General features: G+C 37.2%; 3 protein-coding genes across 3 annotated transcripts in view; 1 reads left to right on the top strand and 2 right to left on the bottom strand.

Moving 5' to 3' along the window:
* Positions 1 to 1,186: 1,186 nt before the first annotated feature.
* On the bottom strand, positions 1,187 to 8,757 carry LOC140942971 (glutaminyl-peptide cyclotransferase-like). Its single transcript, XM_073391994.1, has 7 exons — positions 8,548 to 8,757; positions 8,271 to 8,426; positions 5,217 to 5,531; positions 4,822 to 4,980; positions 4,501 to 4,606; positions 3,464 to 3,583; positions 1,187 to 2,775 (listed from the first exon to the last, which is right to left on the bottom strand). The coding sequence occupies exons 1-7, from the start codon at positions 8,614 to 8,616 to the stop codon at positions 2,621 to 2,623; spliced, it is 1,080 nt and encodes a 359-aa protein (XP_073248095.1). The 5' UTR covers positions 8,617 to 8,757; the 3' UTR covers positions 1,187 to 2,620.
* Positions 8,758 to 12,607: 3,850 nt separating this feature from the next.
* LOC140942970 (uncharacterized) lies at positions 12,608 to 14,101 on the top strand. Its single transcript, XM_073391993.1, has one exon. It carries the CDS (start codon positions 12,633 to 12,635, stop codon positions 13,779 to 13,781), a length of 1,149 nt encoding a protein of 382 aa, XP_073248094.1. The 5' UTR covers positions 12,608 to 12,632; the 3' UTR covers positions 13,782 to 14,101.
* Positions 14,102 to 15,789: 1,688 nt separating this feature from the next.
* Positions 15,790 to 19,574, bottom strand: part of LOC140943399 (uncharacterized) — a 4,280-nt gene continuing 495 nt past the window's right edge. Inside the window, exons 2-4 of the mRNA XM_073392479.1 lie at positions 19,410 to 19,475; positions 17,355 to 18,595; positions 15,790 to 16,645 (exon numbers count right to left, since the gene is read on the bottom strand). Of these exons, the coding sequence (XP_073248580.1) occupies positions 15,790 to 16,645; positions 17,355 to 18,595; positions 19,410 to 19,475 (2,163 nt within the window). The remainder of the gene's footprint in view (positions 16,646 to 17,354; positions 18,596 to 19,409; positions 19,476 to 19,574) is intronic.

The raw sequence follows: 19,574 nt of genomic DNA, 5'->3' as shown, positions 1-19,574 counted from the left end.
GGTCTCACTGGGGGCTGGGGCAGTTGCACTGTGAGGACCATGGCGGTTGCTAAAGCAGCTCACCTAACATCGTTTTGAACTGTTTTTGTGTTGGTTATGGCATAGCCTGAGAGAAAAGCAGACATTTCATGACACTTCCACTGGTTGCCCAGATGCCATTCCATGTGGAAACCAGTGGTGGTGTCACAAAATGTTGGCTGTTTTCTCAGGCAAGTTATGGCAGGGCTAACTAAAATAAAATCCCTGCTAAACAAATAGTGAGTTAATGATCAGACGTAAGGTGCAAGCATGCAAACAAAATATTTTGGAAAATTGATAATGACAAGACAGACATTTCTTTCTCTTAAAATTCACAAGAGGCAATGTGACATAACCATGGCTCATTCATGTGAGCATGGCCAGCTGCATCTATGAGTAGAAAACACTGGGAGGGGAACAATGCTATTATAATCCCTAGTTTCTATTTGTTATCAGCTATTGTTTCAGCCTTGTTCTCCATCTTGTTATCAAAATATGTTGCTGACTTACCTACGACAGAGGCTGGTGTGGTTACCACCTGAAATTTTTATGTTGTTCCTACATTGCCACTAGCAACAAGAGCAACTGGATGCCTGTATCGCTTGCATGCCTGCAATGGTTTAATCTAGGCAGGCTGGGGTGACTAGCTGAACAGTTTTCTATCATCCAGGGTGCAGTTCCTCAAAAGATGGTTAAGTTGAACCCAGGATTAAGCCAAACTGAAAGCATGTTCTTGTCCAAGAACATGCAAACTTGAGCTTACAAAATTCTGTTGTGCCTTTACTCTGAGATACAGTAATGATAACACAAAATGTTACTCTAAGCAATAGGTGGGAAGGCAAAATACAAGAACAGAACAATATTTTAATCCTGGATCACCGCTAATCGGCATTTTCGGAACCAGGCCCAGGGTAATAATAAAATATTTTTGTGAGAATGTACTCACTCAGTGATTTTCCAGCATGAAACTATATCCTGCAAATCTCAATTTATTATATCCCACCACTCGCTTTGAATGAAAGTTCACAGGGATAAAATGTCTTACTATAAAGCAGGCCACATGATTGTACAAGAATCAAAGCACAAATATTGCAATTATTAATTTGTTTGCAGAGTTTATAAATGAATAAACAACAGATAATAATGAGGAATTAATAAAAAATATAAATTAAATTTCAAATGTTGTTTATTGTAGGAGTATTGACAGACCAATGTTAATGAATAATTCTTTGTGTATTTTCATATAAAATTAACATTTTCTTACAACTGTGCTTACCAAAAGCATCTTAAATTACTTTGTTAAATTTGTTTTCCATTAAAATTATGTCAAAACTGCTTACTCCTCTTCCAACACGTGAGAAATCAAGTGTTGTATTCTAAGATAACAAAATCTTCCTCCAGTAGTTACTATAATAATTTTTTTTACTGCTCCATAATTTTGCTTTTTTATTTGTATTGTCCCTGCCTATTTAAGAATAACTTTTCTTGAAGGCCTCAGAAGGACACTAAAGATGCCAGCTTTCCCAGAATCAATTTCTGGACTTCTGATGATCTCCTAAGTTTATCTTGACTGTTTACGAGTTGAATATGTCAATAAAATTGAAAGTAATTTGTATTCTCAGGTTAAACCAGGATTTCCTTTGTAACCTATGAATATTATTAGGGCCAGGAAACAAAGGAAATTCCATTCAAACTTTATACTGGCTTAACCTTGCAACAGCAGGGCTGTCAAAAAGGGCCAGTGGCCGGCCAAAACTGCTGGCTAGTTAGCCATCCTTAGCAGGCTACTTTCATATCCTTCTACCATAACTGCTCACAAAAAATAGGCACCACAGAATAAAATTCCCAGTTTTGAATGACACTGAATGCATATTTAGACAGGTTTAGATCTGTGAAACGTTCGACCCGTGTGATGTCGTGGAACACCTGGGACATTCGACGGCATTGTTTCTAGTCTTGTGTGTATTCTGACGAAACAACATGGCATCTGCGGTGGAAAATTCCTCTTGAAAACCCCTGGAAATGCCATTTCCAAGACTCCTTATTTCAAAATATCCTTAGATGCCTTGGCCATCAATTACTTGTGCCTTTGGTGCGAGTTCCAAAGCCGCCTACTCCTCATTATCAGCCTGCTACTTAAAAACTTTTTGACAGCCCTGCGACAGACTTATCTACAACATATACACTACCAGCCAGTACACTTTTAATACTCTAGAAGGCCAGATCACGTTTAAAATTCATTGTACCTGAAGCCAAATATTTTTAGTGAACATTCCTGGTAAAGAATATATTATTATAAATCATTATCATTTTATTAAAAATAATGAAAACATAATAGATGCAAATTGGCCGGGTGACACCAGTTTACATCAACCTCTTTTATAAAAAACTAATAAGACAATGAAAATCTTAAAGTATGTATTATTATTAGGATTGAAAGGGTTAGGACATGTTATCCATCCTAGACATACTGGTCACTAGTTACTGTATGTTAATGATGTCCACAATAATCATTATCTGTAACTTTATACTTATTATAAGTATAATAAATTGTTTTGAAAAGGGGGATGAAAACACTTTTCTTTTTTACGCATTGTACAAATTACACCACTGCAAGCCCAAAGTACTCAACAACAAATACTTGGAGCACTTTCAGCAAATCCTGAACCACTTTGGGGTCAATTTCGCCTTCATGGTCACAGACTTGATGCCAACAGTTAGGAAACGGTAGTGAAATCAGATGAAGAATTTTGACATCTAAAAAGGAAAAATTAAAACACATTCATAAAACTATTAATAAACCACAAAAATCTTTTACATGAATGCAGCCAAGCTTACTTGAGCGAACAAACAAGTCCTTACATGTATGCACAGAATAAAGCAACACCAGGTTGTTTTGTTTTTAATTACTGTTATTACTAACATCTTCGACATAATTATTGTAACAAAAGGACAAAAAGTGACAGTATCGAAAACGGAAAAGAAATTTTCCGAAAAACTCTAACCAAAAATTATGGCAGTCTCCCGCTTCTCCTTTGTCTTTGGTCTGTCTACTGGGTAAATATCTTCAGGATGGAAAGCTAATATATTTATATTCCGCATATAGAGACTTCCTTACAGACCAAACCAACCACTGTCACTCTGTGTTCAAGACAATTATTCTCCATTTTGACATTTTTTTGCAACAGCTTTTACTTAATATAATAAACATATCATTGGTTAAAGGAGCTTTAGAATACCATAGTTCCTTTTAAGAGGTTAAATAAATCCTGAGCCATGCCAAATATTGATTTCCTCTAGGGAGGTCTAAATCTAATTTATTTTCCAAAGAACATCACATTCCCTTCATAACATTAGTGACATTTACACATTCTCCTTACATCACTTGTAATGATTTCTTAGTATATTGCTGATTGTTCGCAATGTTATTTGCTACAATGCTTACTTCTCTCTAAGAAAGGTATATGATCATCCTCAACTAAATATCTGCGATCCATGAGACCATGCATAAAATAGGGTTGAGGCCGTCGTTCTATAAGCCTGTTGGTGCTTATTAAGCGCCGCTCTGTCAAAAGAAACATGACAGCGTCAAAAATAATAATAAAAAGTTTCTGAAGTATTAATTGACTGATCGGGAACATTTTTCCCAAAGAGAATGACCCAGTTTTGAAAAATAGCACATTAAATAAATTGCTCAAGTATCCTTTGTTGAAATGACACTATTTAATATACCTGCCAACTCACAGGTGCACCTTACGCGTGAGTCTTAAACACCTGCTGATGGAAAATGTCAATCTCATGCCTACTCATGCCCATGGACCAAGATGTTTCTCATGAATGATGGAAAAATTTGGGCCATTACAGTATTAATTTTTGAGAGATTGGTTCGTCTATGAGAAGTTGCATGGCTTCGCCTAAAGAAGAGTTATAGTGTGATAGGTATATGGTATTGAATTACACACATTTGGGTATAATAATTTGAAAGATCTTTTAGAGGTTTCAATAAGCAGTGACGGCTGAAGAAACGCGACAGCTACTTTGCTCATAGAGGTCGGCTACTTTTTTCTGACAGAAGAAGCAACTAGTTTGAATAACGTTGTAAACAAAAAATATATCATAAAATCTAAATGAAAATGTAATTACGATTACTTTTCATAAAGGCCCAATGGTTTTACGTTGTGCTTTAGTCATGTGAATGCTATATTTCAGTCATTTTTTCACAAGTTTCATTATAGGTTTACACAGAATTCGTTTACGTGCAAAAGTACGTAATTTAGTTTTTTTAGTAATTTAGTCAACAGCCCCTTGCTGATATAGTCGGTTAGTCTATTCAAACCTACTGGCTACTTCAATTTTTATTGAAACCCCTGATCTTTATTCCTTGTTCAGTTGTCTATGATTATTAAAATGGATGGCATCACAAAAGAGACGGTTCTCCGTGATTATAGACATTTACGGTGTGGCTGAATGACAGTGTCTTACCTATCTGCTCCAATCTCTGAAACAAATCATCTGTCTCTTTGAAAGTATTATAAAATGTGGGTTGTGGATCAGAAGTACCAATTAGATCTAACAGTACCAAGGCATTCTGTTTCAAAGGAAGCAAGGAAAGAAACTTAATTAAAAACTGATTTCGTTACACTGATACATATGAACATATAATGAAACAAAGAAAACACAAAAATTAACTGAAATAAAAAATTCCCTACAACATATATACAAGGAGTGTTCAAATTTTCTGACCAACATACATTATTTTTGTAGTACTTAATTATTATAATTATTACTATATTTTATACTTACTATGGTATCGATCATTGTGGTTTCTGATCCCTTTGGATGAGTTGTGTTGCTCCATACTTCTGCAAGATGTCTCGAGCCATAAAGAGAGTCATTTTTTGTCCACTCCTTAAATGCTTCCTCTCCATCAAAAAACACCATTTGCAAAGTGACATCTGATTGCTGTAAACAAAATAAATTTAGCGCCAAACTGGCAAACTGAAGTCCTTAATATTATTATGGCCATGACTGCTACACATTTATCTCTACATTTATCTATCTATTTATCTCTATTATTAATTATTAATCTATTAATTATTAATACATTGACTTTTGAAAATGTGTTGATAACACAGTGTCTATAACATTGCATATACAAATTTGTACAAAAAACTTATAAAAAACTAACTCTAACAAACCTCATCATCATCATCATTGACCAGCCTATCTTGCCGCTGCCCCTGTGCTTTAAACAAAGGTGTCACTGTCTTGGCAATTTCAATCAACATTGCACATGGCATGGCTGAGTCTGTAGCGCCAAAAAAGTATCTACCATCACTGTCCTCAGGAAAATATTTTGAATCATAATGTGCTGCTAGAATAAGCCTGCGTTTTGCATTGGGATTCAGAGTAGCGATGATGTTGGTAAATCGCTTTGGCCCATAGGGTGTCATGTCATCAAATTCATCTAAGGTAACTGTCCAGTCCAAATCTTCAAATTGCTTCTTTATAAACTGAGAAAAAAAAGATTTTAAAATTGTTTGCATCAACTTTTTACGCCATATATAAAGGAAAAGGTGTAGAGTGTTGCCATGGTTAGTCCATACCCTGGGGAATAGCTAGTCGTTGAACCAGTTTCTTTACATATAAGCTAAATGGTTTACTGTCACTTCATTCCATGGTCAGATTGTTCCATTTTTTGGTCAGATCATTCCACAGTTTCAGTGTAAAACGTGATGTAAAATGCACTTTTTTGGCTTCTTGGCTTAAATAATGAAGTATACACGAGCAATGCCATTGTTTCTACTTATGGCTTAAAGACTCATGACAAATTCAAACTATATTGTGGTCAGATTGTTCCATTTTTTGGTCAGATCATTCCACAGTTTCAGTGTAAAACGTGATGTAAAATGCACTTTTTTGGCTTCTTGGCTTAAATAATGAAGTATACACGAGCAATGCCATTGTTTCTACTTATGGCTTAAAGACTCATGACAAATTCAAACTATATTGTGGTACGATCTGGCCATGAAATAAAGTGACCAGATACCAGCTAAATCCAAGACCTAAAACCCCTACTTAAAAAAAACTGTAGCAACATCCATTGAAACATTAACTAAACAATTTTTATGCTGTTTTCTTTGATTATCTGATTTGTTTTCCTGCACTTTTAGCTTGAGGATTATCCTGACAACCCTGATAGAAGGTCTCTTTGGAATGAATACCAGTGATAATACCCAATGTTAACAGTTTAAGTTCCAATAGTGACCAACATCAGCTTTCTCCTAACAATATCCATACATTGTCAAGACATTAGTTCACGAGAATTAAAAAGATGATCACCAGAGAAAAATTTTCACAACTCATTCTTTAATGAAATGTTTAAGGATCAGTTTAGAGAATTTGTGTTAAAATTTATGAAGCTGGGCCAGATGTTTTGCAATTTATCATGATATCTGTGAATCACTGTCCAAAAATAAATGTAACACTGTTGAAAATTGACATGTATGTGGAAAGGCAAAATGTTAAATCAATAAAAACCCAGTGAGGTAAAACTAAAATTTATGGCCTAATTAATTTTGATTTCTCAACAAACTCAGTAAAGTTTATATCATGTGTTCCCAAAACAAACACTTAAGAATATGCCAGCCAACATTCAATTTAATAAATATCTCCACAGCGTCAAATAATTATGCTTGTCAATTTAATTTTCTTTAAAAAAAGGAAAACTAATTAAGGAAGTTCAGTGATTTACATTTATATTTGACAATTACATTGCTTCTTATTTAACAATAAATATATAAGTTTTTCTCTTTTTTAAATGTCCCTTCATCCTCATATCAAAACCCAAACTTACAGATTTTACTTTAAAATAATGCATTTTTGGTACAGCTAATAATGAACAGAATTTTAAACAAATTTGCATTCATAATTTTATTTGAGGTTCAGAAGAAAGGGTGCATAAACACCAGCCTCAAAGTAAACCAGGCTAGAAAACTAGATGAGTCTAACTTTTTAAAAAAATGAAAAAACAATTTTGAAATAAGCATCCTGTTTTGGAAAGTTCTTTGTCAATAAATAAATTCTGAAATACAAATTATTTATATATCAGGAAAATCACGGCATTTAAGTGATTGGTGTGTGTGTATGTTGTTTTTTCTTTTGCAGTACAACAAAAATAACTTTAGCTTTTTTAAAACGAAAAAAAACGCACAACTCAAGCAAGTTAGATAGGTCAGTAATTTACTTCACATTCTGTAAAAGCATTAATATGTTAATTAATGTAGTCCCTCCTAACAATTTTTAATAATACTGGGGTTTTGTTCAGAGATTTTTACAGAAATAATGTTCACATAAAATGTAGATCCAACTTACAAAATATCAACACCAAAAATTTAGAAACAACTCGCTTTCTGCTTTTGTTCAAGGTAATATGGTAATATATGCAATTAAGTGGAGAAGTGCCAGAGGGCGTATTTTTTCTTTTTTTCCAAAACAGCTGGTTTAATAATTAGCGTGCTCTGTCCACATGCGGTTTCAGCAAAATAGTCACGTTCAATTTTATTCCTTGAATATTTAGGAGGTATATTATGTGAAAAGCTACAGGACCAATATTTATTTTGTCAAAGTACAGAATCTCAAGAATCGAGCGATACACGCGTACCATGCATCTCGATAACAGACAAAACACAAAAGATGGTAGTTAGGGATATACCACAACTATTCGCTAAACATACTTTCGAACACAGCTCCCTTGTTACCTTGTTATGTCAAGATACGATAAGGTCATATCGCTCATCTTTGCAAGAAAAATAGAGCCGTGAGAAATATACCACAAGTGCTTTAAGTAAGTTATGTCCAAAATGAATCGTCCATTCTAGAAGTTGTCTGTTTCGATCATATCGCACCTCGACCTTTACTTTATCTCAATACTCGTGTTCTCATCTTCGTTTCAACACAAATCCTTCCCTCTTCGACAACGCAATGAAGCCTCATAAACTGCTTTCGTGTTAAGAGAAGTATATTAAATGGGGCAATTATTTATATAGGCCAGAAATCGAGGAATATATGGTTCAATTTGTCAACAGGAACTAGAAGTTCCTTTCAGAGAAGTGTTCGTTTGAGTGTCTGTATCTGTTTAACAAGGGTGTTTAAGCGCCACAAACTTAAAAATAGCAATAGTAAAAAGTCACTAACTTGTTGACTTAAGAAAGTCAAAGAGATGAAACAAGTTTCACCATTATTTTTCTTACCAATTTAACGGCGTGATGTCCCTTAGTTCCTGGGACACGAACTCGCAATACTGGAAGAAAAATACCATCGTAAAAGGCTCTGTAGTCTGTCCTCTGTGCCAAGTCATTTATCTTCGATTCGGGAAGGGATCTTGGAAGAGGATGCTCTAACGGCTTCTAAAGGGAATGAAGAAGAACAAATACAAAACAAACACTAAAGCGATAAAGATAGATAAAGGTCAAAAACCACCAGAAAGAAACCACATGAGTAGAAGAAGCGTCGAACGGCTTTACATACCTTGGTACTCGCGCCTACAGGCGAAAAGATCAACGAACAAAGACAAACTAACACTCCTGAAAATATCATTTTACCCTCGGCGATCGACGTCGAAGGCTTGACGATATTAAATCAGAAAATCAGCTGCCTACCCATTTTATGTGTTCAAAACTCGCTAATTGATTGAAGTTATTATGTTCTTATCTAATTTGCGCACCGGTGAACTAAAAAAAGTATAACCGCTGACCGTTTCAATTGGTCAATTTCAATTGGAGAAATAGAGCGCGCGGGCGCATTTTTTTGAGACTCCAGAAGAATCAGGTTATTTTATTTGGGTCTATTTAGGGGGCAGGTTGTCAGAAATTTTGAAAGGAAGACACAGCTGAAAGAGAAAGATTGGTTAAACTCCCTATATAAAATATGTTATTATATTTATCGGTGATTTTTGAGGGAGATTGTTATTGAGAGTTTTGGAAAGTAGACAAAATGTTTAGTATATTTCATCTAAGCATTAAATTTCTAACCGCTATTCCAAACATCCAAATAGTTTACATTCGTGCTGAAGGATCGAGGAAGTGAACTTATTATGCTTACACCTAACAAATATATCAAATGACAGCAATTGCTAAATTGTCTAATTTCAAAAGCCTTGACGCCTCAATCGTCTATGCAGAGGCGACAAAGATTTCATTCGCTGAACAAGGAAAAAAGTCAAGTCTTTTGGCTATTTAAAGACGCAATTTACAAAGCTAGCATTTCGAAAAGAAAATTCTTAATTACTTGGCGCGCATGTGATGTTTAATCCACTTAAAGATGAAGGAAATTGGAAAAGGTGTTAAAATCTCTCAGCTGCTGTTTTATTTTTTTCAGCTATCTGACACTCGCGCCGCCAAAAAGTACAGATGATTATTCCCAGATGAAACGATTTCTGTGACGTCCAGTTCAGAGGGTTAAATAAAAAAAAAAAAGAAAAACAAATTACAATATTTGCTGTATTAATCTGTTTTACTTTCTTTCCGCAACATGCTCTTTTAAACGCCCGATATTAAGCATGCATTTTCTTCTCCATTCACCGAAACGTATTTCCAGGGTTCATCAAGAAAACTAATAAAAATTGTATACCGTTTTTTCGCAAAAGAGTGTTAAGATATTAAAGCAATGTAACCTCATTGAAATAAATTGTATTGTCATCAACAGAAGTTTACACGCACTGCCAAAACGTGCTAATAATCAAAACATTCAGGCACATCGACTCCTTGTCTTCCTCTGAATGCCACGACACAGGCTGGGACTGAATGATTTTCAGGTGTCTTTAAAAACTCTCAACGTACAGTATTTATCAAGTGACAAGTCACATGTTTAAAACTGAAAAATAAGGAAATTGGCAGGGTGTCATGACACGCTGTTGTCTGGCGAAATCATTCAAAGGAGGTTTCTTGATATTTTAGAGCGGCGGAAAAATTTTCCTTATCAGTCTTGCCGTCAGTAGCCTGCGAAAACAGCCTTTTCTCCTCACTTCTTACTTCTCGCTCCTCGGCGGCGCTTAGGAAAGCGGCGAGAAACGAGGAGAGATGGTTGTTTTTGCAGGTTATGCCGTCAGCTACACAGGAAGAGATCCATGACTTCGTGTCTTAACTTTTTAAAAAAGTAAGTTCTTTTGTTGCCTCCTTGAAGTAAGCTTCCTTATTCAACTTGAGCCATGAGGATAGTCATTTCCGCTAGACAGCATGAAGGCCTTTTCAATTTTCCTTTAGCGAGGACAAAAACATGGAAATACTACTAATAATAATGATAATGAAGTAATGATAATAATAATAATATTAATAATAAAGTTCCGCAATATATGTTAAAGTTCTAGTTTTACGTCCAAGCTAACAGAAATCGATAAGTTATGTACGAAAATTGAATTTATTCGCCAAGAGGGTCAGATGAACGGCAAAAATTTTTGTTACCCAACATTTGTTTTTCTTTTAGTTGTTATGTTTATTTTTTCTTTAATGAAACGTGTTGTTATCGTTGTTGTTAGAATATAGGAAGGGGAATTTGTTATGAGCCATTCTGGTTTGTTCTAAGTTTTACATATTGCCTATTATTAGAATGGGTTCTTTAGTAATTGTATTTTTCAATTATCTTTTTGTTTGAAGCAAAAAACTCAGCAGGATCTCAAAAAGATCGGAAAAGAATCTTCTTATAGCCGACTTATGGTAATCTTTCTACGCTAATTCGTCTACAAATTTTATTGCAGTTATATTTTTTAGTATGCATCAGATGTTTCGTTTGAAATGCAAGGCTTCGTTCAGCGAGGCTAAAACAAAAAAAAGAAGTAAAATAAAAAATTTGTGTATTATTTTGGACTTTCTCTTTTTTGTCGTCAGTTCGGATCAGTTTGCGGCTTTGTTATTCTTTCTTTTTGCCTTGCTAATGTTCCACAAGTCACAGATTCGACCAGATCATCATAAATTGTGATTCCCATCGCCATACAGCGATCTTAAACTTTATTAGTGGTTTCTCAGTGTCAGGAGATATCCATTGTTTTCGTCATTATCATATCCGCTTTGTTTTACTGTGCCTTGCGTTCGGAAATAACTTTTCATTGATGTAATCTCAGATCGAACCAAACGCCTATGCCGCCTATTGTATTCAGTAAAATAAACAATTTTTTGGTTTCATGATCCCAAAACCTGACAAATTACACTTTTTACTATTCCTTTATGTCCAGTGAGGATTCGTGAAAGTTAGCAGGCGTGACGGCTGGAAACTGAATAGTATATCACTTTTAATAGTGAGATTCACATTCAGTCAAAAAGTCTATTAGGCGTGATTGCCGAGTGTTTGAAGCCGAATGAAAAGGGACAAATAATCGGGAAATTTTATCGTCCAATATTTCGATAACACAAAAATAACCTCAACAATCTAAGAAAACAAACAAGCTGTTTTGCAGTCTAACTATTAGTCTAACTGAAAATAGCCAACCTCGTTCCCAGTCTTCCTTCCTACTGGTTCCTACTGTGAGCAATCTCTCCGGGGAGATCTGGTGGCATGGCTCTGTCGCAGGAAAAAATATCCCTACGGATTCCATACGGATGAGTAAAGGCAACGAGTAACGAGATTATGTAATAGCTTCCGTTTCCGAATAAAACAGCTAGTGACACACAACAACACACGACAACTTTTGTTCAATGATGAACACTGTATTATGCTATGTTGACAAGTTGAATATTAAAAAGCCATTCACTACATAGTCTACTACACAGCCAACACTAGTGGGGAGGAGCGTTGCGTGACGACACTAAAAACTACGGAGCCCTGTTAGTGCCATACACGCGCGCGTGCAGCATCATATTGGGAATGTATTCTTTTGTGTTTATGGCGAACACTTTCTTACCTTTGGCGCGACTTTTTCTCTCTGGCGCGACTTTTTTTTACCGGCGCGACTTTTTTTTCCTCGCGCGACTTTTTCTCAGCGGCGCGACTTTTTTTCTCTGGCGCGACTTTTTTTTGCTGGCGCGACTTTTTTTTCCTGGCGCGACTCTTTTTTCATTAGCGCGACTTTTTCTCAGCGGCGCGACTTTTTTTCGCCGGCGCGACTTTTTTTGCTTTTTCTCTAGCGCTCATTTGTAGACCGCTGCTAGATTTTATTGGGGGCTCAAGTTACGAACACGTGCAGTTGTGAGCAAGATGGCTGACTCGGTTGACTCGGCTGACTCCGATCTAGAGAAGGTAAGTAGCATGTAATTTAGCTCTGAATACGGTCGTATTCCTAAAGGAATTACGAGAATGAATAGCGGGAAGGTAGCTAGTCTTATTATTTCGCTATTTTCTCTGTTGACAGAGTAAATTATTGCTCGAAAAACACAAAGCCTTGCCAGGCTGGAAAAGCACAACAGGCAGAACAAGCTTGATTCTTGCTTTACAGCACCCTTAACAAGTATCTAGTCCTGTAATAGGGACAAAAAATTATGCAAAAAATTGTGTTCAAGACCACGTATCAACCGTGTCCTCATTTATTGGCGTTAGGTCTTTTTAACCTTCTGGGAGGAGCCGCTGTCCTAAATCACTGAGACATCGCGGATGACGACATGGCGGATAACGACCTTCGAAATCATATGATTGAGGAATATTTCCATTTGGGCTTCAATTATAAGGAAATCATTGATTGTCTCTTTTTAAATAATGGAATACCTTTAAGTCTACGACAGCTTAAAAGAATCTTATCGCAAAAAAATCTTGGACGACGACGCTTTAGCAACTTTGTTGAGATAGCAGACGCCATGGAAGAGGAGTTAAAAGGAAGTGGAAGCATTGTCGGTTACAGATCTATGTGGCAGAGATTAGTGGTTGACCATAAATTGTCTGTTAGCAAAGAATTTGTTAGGAATGCGTTAAGAATAATGGATCCTGAAGGGGTACAAAGGCGCTCAAGGCATAGACTCCAAAGGCGACAATATCACGCAAAGGGCCCAAATTTTATTTGGCACCTGGACGGATACGATAAATTGAAACCTTATGGGTTTTGTATACACGGTTGTATTGACGGATATTCGAGACAAATCATGTGGCTTGAAGTTGGGCGTACGAATAATCATCCCGGCGTTGTTGCAAGCTATTTTATTAACTGTGTACAAAATGTTGGAGGTACCGCCAGTGTAATTCGTGGAGACATGGGGACAGAAAACGTGAGAATCGCTGCTATTCAACGCTATCTACGACATGAAGGAGGAGATAGTTGGTCAGGAGAGAAAAGTTTTCTTTATGGAAGATCAGTTGCTAATCAGAGAATAGAAGCATGGTGGGGACAACTGCGAAGAGGAGCTTCTGATTGGTGGATTACTCATTTTAAAGATTTGAGGGACAGAGGACTATACTGTGATGCCAATGCTGTGCATGAAGAATGTCTACTGTTTTGTTACATCACAATTATCCGTCAGGAACTCCAAAGAGTGGCTAGACTGTGGAACCTACATCGGATTCGACCCTCAACAAGGAACAACAGTTCTCCCCATGGTCGACCTTGTCTCTTATACCATCACCCTGAAATGACAGGGGCCACAGATTGCAAGCATGATGTTGACATTGACGACTTAGATGTTGCTAGAGATATGTGTTGTGATGACCTGCCTCTGGAATCAACACCTGAATTCAATGCACTTGCCCAGGTCATCATGACAGAAGAAGGTCTTAGAATGCCAGAAAATGCTAACGAGGCACAGAATCTTTATTTGATTCTCGTGAACGAGATAGAGAAGTTATTGTAGCTTCACATTTATGAGAATGGTCGACCAGAAACATGTCGAATATTCCTGCCCCTTGCGCCTGTTCTTTCTCGCCAAAGAAACCTTGGCCAGGACTCTTCATTCATTAACAAGTCTCAATGCTGACTGATGCGAAGAGAATACTGTTAGAACAATAGCAAAAGCATCAACAGCCAAACATCAACTTTATTAGCAATTTTCTTTCTCAAACGATCCATTGTTGTCGTCTTTTTGTCAAAAGGAGGATGCACACGCAATAAGGAGAAAATGGACAAAATTTCTCCGCCAATATTCATTGTATACAGCAGAATATTAACATAAGATAATTATCTTAGGTGAAATCAGCTCAATTGAACTGAGTAAACAGATATCAAATAGCAAAACGGACTAATTCTGATGAACACGAAATGTTGACTATCATAAAAATTGATGTTAATGTGCACGTGTACGCACTGAATGCATTCACATTCGTAATAAACAGCAACCGTAACCCTTTAATACCCGAGGTGTCTCCCTCTTATCAGCTAGATAGTCTGACATTGGGCATTCTAAGTTAAACAAACAGTAACAGTAACAAAGAGTCTTTATAAAATATGCCACTGGGAAGGTGCCGTTTAACCAAACATCAAAAAGTATATGACTGAGATTAAAATGAACACAAGACTTGCTGTCATCAAGAGAAATGTCACCGAGTGCATTTACATTTGACACAGACGGCAATTTTTTACAGTAACGCCCTCCCGATAAGCCTTTGTAGGCGTTCACTCAAAAACAAAACTGGCGATGTTTGAGCCAGTTAATTAGCAGCTGACATGATTATCTTACGCAGGTACAACGGTTAAAGGCCATGTTACACGAAGCAATTTTTCTTGCAACTTGCAACGCAATGATGACGATTAAAAAACCTTTCAAGTTGCAGAGGGGGTGTCACACGTTTGCAACTTTTTTCGCAACTTGCAACTTGCAACGCGTACAATAACAACCAAGATGGCGAGCGAAAGATGAGCTCTGATTGGGCCATTCTGACTTAATTGCGTTGTAAGCTGCTGAGGGGATGTTACACGCGAGCAACTTGTCTCGCAACGTTGCGAAAAGTAGAGGGTCGTTCTACTTTTCTTGCAACTCGCAACGCAACAATTGCAGTTGCAAAATGGGGTGTTACACGTGAATTTTTTCATGCAACTTGCAACGCAACAAACGTTGCGGTGCAACTTGCAGTAAAAATCGCTTCGTGTAACATGGCCTTAAGTTGTGCGTGAGCCATCTAAAATTCGGAACTAAAGAAGGTACAGAAGAAGTGTTTGTTGAAGACGTTTCTTTACTCTTAGACTGAATTGAATGTAGAAAACTGCAAAAAAATCTGTGTTCAATTTTTACTTTTTCTAAATATGTGAAATTGTTATTTTTTAAGCCTGAAAATTGACAACTGAAAACTGAGTGTACATACTCGATTTCCAGGCTGACAAAAGAAATAAAAACTGAACATCCATTTGTTATTTTTCATTTCTTTAACTTTCAGAAAAAGCGACCTGATAAACATGCATTGTTTGGCCCAGCAACTTCCAATTCCAGTTGTCCAAAAATGGCTTGAACTGCACTGCACCTTGCTTGTCACGCAGTACCGAAACCCCGTGCATTGAGAAATCCAAAGGTAACATCAGCTTTGAAGCTTTCATAATCACTATGCACAACTGGAAGACGGAGGATGTTTGAACATGTATTTGCTGTGGGAAATCTTGACAACCCTTCATGCAAAAACTCAACGGTGACAGGTAACGCACGTTGTGGTAATACTTTGCAGCCAGTGGTAAAGAACAAAATGTCACTCAAGTTGATGTCAGAATCTTCCGCATCTTCTATGTCCTGAAGATAATCACCCCATCTGGACAAAACAAGACTCTCGGTTAATGCCTTTGAAGAACCAACAGGGCTTGACGTAGGCCTGAACAATTGTTCCATTCTTTCTGCTGTCAGCTTCTCGGGTACATCACAAAACAATGGCCTGAAACTATCAGGATATCTCTTGACTGCTTCTAGTACGCCAAGGGCTGAGAGGTTTACATCGCCCGAGAACAAACCACTGCGAAGTTGCTGCAACCATTTTCTTGACATCATCCAGGGTTTGTATTGGCATTGCCAATGTTCCAGCCAGCTCAAGAACAGTTGACAAGTTGCCATCAACTGTGCAGCTCTTTGCTTTCTCTACAGTGTCACAGTCTATCAGAGATTTCAGAGAAGATTTCAGCTCATGATCATAGACATCTTGCAATGGCACTGTCAAAGGTTGGTCACTGAGAAGAGCTTGAAACATGACAGGGGATAGGAAGTGCGGTACAAGTCCCCCATGCACGAGTGACATTGCAATCATCAGTCCTGCAACAAAGTAGTCATTATCTTCTAAACACTTTACATTGTATGACAGGAATCTGCAGCTCTCCGGACCACACATAAGTTGAGAATCATGGATGCATTGTAGTATCAGCGTAAAGAACTCTCTCATGGGGCCACCCCAGTCGATGGCACCTTCACTGATCCCAGTGTCATCAGTGAACTTAACAGATACCTTGTTAGCTGGCGAAAATACTTTGCGGGAAACTGCTCTCTTGGCTCCTTCCCATATGAAATTGCGAGCAATGTTGAATTTGGTGAGGCAATCAGCATTTATCTGGGCTGCTAGTTCATTCAGTATTTCAGGTGCTGGTTTCACTTGAGAACAAGTAACAGCTGGGACATTATCACTGTGGGTTTCACTTGCAGAAACGTCACCTTCACTGTCAGACGAATAACTTTCCCTGTGACATGTAGTTCCAGGTTGCTCTACCAGAATGGAGGCGTAGTAATTGTCCAACTGCATTGGAGTCATGGGCCTAGTAAAATAAAAGTAAACAAATACCATCACAGTGATTGGTATGAAGTCAAGAGTACACAATAGATATATATTATAATATTTATAATTCTACCTGCAAATAAGGGAACTTCCCCACATAAGTCTGGTAGTTTATTTACGGTCCTCTTGCCCCTCATTAGAGTATATAGGCAATATTTTCTAATGACTGTGGATAACATATAAATTAAAACTTGAATTTAAATATCATAGCATCATACAAGAAAGGGGTGCCTGTGACACAACAATCAAGTTCAAGTTTAAAATGAAAAGAATGTAGAGCAATCAAATTTTTATACAATATTGTCTTTATGAAACAGATTTCTGAGATATATCTCCTTGTCTGTAAATGCAACGCTGAAAGTCTGTCCTTGATATTAATTTCTTACATTTATGCCTGTTAGGATAACACCACACGAAATACATGTAGATACTATAATCCCTGCTCCTCCACAACATGTATAAGGAAGTTCAATGCTGCAGTTACGTTTTCCTTACTTAAAAAGACCAATTTAATGTTCCTTACTTTTAGACATAAATTTATTACTTCCTGATAAAAACTGAGCCCTTTTAGTGCCCAAGCATCATGTGTTAAAAAAATGAAATATTAGTGGGAAATTTTCAGTCTGACAATTTCTGATGACTGACTGTTATTTATATGGAAATTGGCAGTGGAAGTTTAAGTTACTTACACGTCAGTATTTATTTCCCTTCCTTCCATGTTGCACTCACAGTCTGGCAGTGTTGTGTTAATACCATTACTTGCATCTCCAAATCCCATGAATTGAATGTCATCATCAGACTCACACAATGATGGTGTATGTCTAGTAGTAGCCATAACCAAGGTACATCTATCCTCTAGTTCACTACTTGGTGGCAGCGGTGTTCCCACAGGGTCACAGAGTGTGAAATCCACTATGTCTGGAGTCAAAGAACCAGCCCAATCATATACTACTGCCACTCGACTATTTGCTGGAAACCGCCGAGAGCATACTCCCATTGTAGGGTGTCGGACCCTTACAGTGAGAAATTCTGTGCTGGGTTCTGCTAAAACTCTTGCAGCTCGTGCCTCTTGAACTCTTTTCTTGTGTTCAGCCTCAGCCTTTGCAATTTCAAGGGAGATTCTTTTTTGCTTGTCTGCTTTTAGTGAAAGTTCATACTCGGTGTCCTGCTCTCTTTTAAGTGATTCCCTTTGTTCTGTTGTACCAATCAGGCCTTTTCTGTCATCTTGTCTGTCCTCAATTGAAGTACCAGCTGTACAAGCCCTTTCAGAAGAATTGGTGTCATGACTCATTATCATGGGTGGTAAGCCATCATCACTTTCATCACTGAGAGTTGTCATCTTTTTGGACAACAAGTATAGCCTGACATCTTTCAATTTAAAAGCCTCTATGTAATTTCCAATATTGAAAGGTAGCTCTTTCCCATTCACTTCCAGGGTAACACCCATTTGGTCATTATGAAAATTTCCAATAGCAAATAGCATGTCTTCTGTTTTCCCATAATATGACACTCCATTAGGGGAAAAGATGGATTTACAAACTTTCATAATGTCTGTTCTGTTACTTGATAACAGCATGGTTGCATACCTACTGCCACCTCCCTTAGACAGAGGTACAAGAACATAGTCTTCAACCTCCTCTCGGAAGTGTTTCCATCCAACTTGTACTCGTTTAGACTTTTTTTTTTCCTTTTCAAGCTTTTTCTTTTGCTGTTGGTTGCCTGAAGCAGTTGTAAGCTTAGTCGACCTATCTTTCTTTGAAGACAAGAATGCCTCAAGGAGTCTTCGTCTTTTGGATTCCTTTTCTTCCTTGTGTTGCTTCTCTTGAGCGGTGCTACAAAAGCCACGAAGGCTTAATCTGTCCCCTGCTGTCGACAGCCCCATATCTTTAAGGACATCATCACTCGCATTTAGGACTGCTGAAATATCCATCTGGGATAAGAAGATTTAAGTTAATTAGTATATTAATGCTCTTTTCCAATGGAGATGTAATTTATTCTTGTTTTTTAGAATTGAAATAGCAGGAAAAGGGGAATGTAGTTTATTTTGTTGTGACAGCTTTTTAATTAACTCAAGGAGAGCAACACCATAGGGGTATTTCTTCTTCGGCCTTCACTGTTTGGCTCTTGTTGTAATGTGAAATAAAGTCATAATTTGTATTACATGCAAAAGAAGTCAGTACTTTAAAATGCCCCAGTGGTACATTGTGGGAGTCTATTAACATTTGCGATGATGTCAAATCTAGACCTTGTCTGGGTGTGTGTTTGTGAAGGGGAGGGGAGATTGAGTTATGTTATTGATCAGTACAAAACTTTGTTAAGGAGGGCTGATAAGACATAGTAAGGAGCCATGATGGTTTGAGCAATGGTTCTCTTTCCTTACAAAAATATATTGTTGTTGATGGCAAAATTGTAAGAAACAGACGTTCAACTTTTAACGTTTATTGTGAGCCGCTCGAATCATACATCTACTGTCCATGAGGTCTGACCCGTGTCATTGTAGAAACTGGGTCGTGCAATCACGTGTAATTAAATTGACTGGCTAATCATGCAGTCCTTAATTAGATATTAATAATAAGTCACACAACCTGTCACAAAGTGACACAAAGTGACACAAAAGTAGCCAGCTAAAGTCAATTGACTAGCAAGTGATTTTAGCTGCCTATGACAACACACAGGCACCTGCTTAGGCGGCCTGGATGGGTGCTAGTTATAAAACAGGATAAAACAACCAAAATTATGCTAACCTTTTCTTCCTCAAATTTGTCTACTACCCTTTCTTCCACTCCTCGTTGTCGTAGATAGTTACAAACCTGTAAGTGAATCAACAACACTATGACAAAAGCTGAAAGTACAACTTCGCATTGTTTAACACAGACTGCACTTCATAATAATATTTTTTTCATATAATC

Source organism: Porites lutea, chromosome 7 (assembly GCF_958299795.1).
Source record: "Porites lutea chromosome 7, jaPorLute2.1, whole genome shotgun sequence".
NCBI lineage: Eukaryota > Metazoa > Cnidaria > Anthozoa > Scleractinia > Poritidae > Porites > Porites lutea.
This window is presented reverse-complemented; position numbering and strand designations above follow the sequence as displayed.

Bases quoted from the DNA above. Each gene is read 5' to 3' on its own strand.
- LOC140942971 (XM_073391994.1), bottom strand. From the start codon at position 8,616: ATGATATTTTCAGGAGTGTTAGTTTGTCTTTGTTCGTTGATCTTTTCG. The intron at 8,427-8,547 runs GTATGTAAAGCC...CATTCCCTTTAG, and splicing joins CTGTAGGCGCGAGTACCAAG to AAGCCGTTAGAGCATCCTCT. The intron at 2,776-3,463 runs GTAAGCATTGTA...TTTCCTTTTTAG, and splicing joins TATACCTTTCTTAGAGAGAA to ATGTCAAAATTCTTCATCTG.
- LOC140942970 (XM_073391993.1), top strand. From the start codon at position 12,633: ATGATTGAGGAATATTTCCATTTGGGCTTCAATTATAAGGAAATCATT.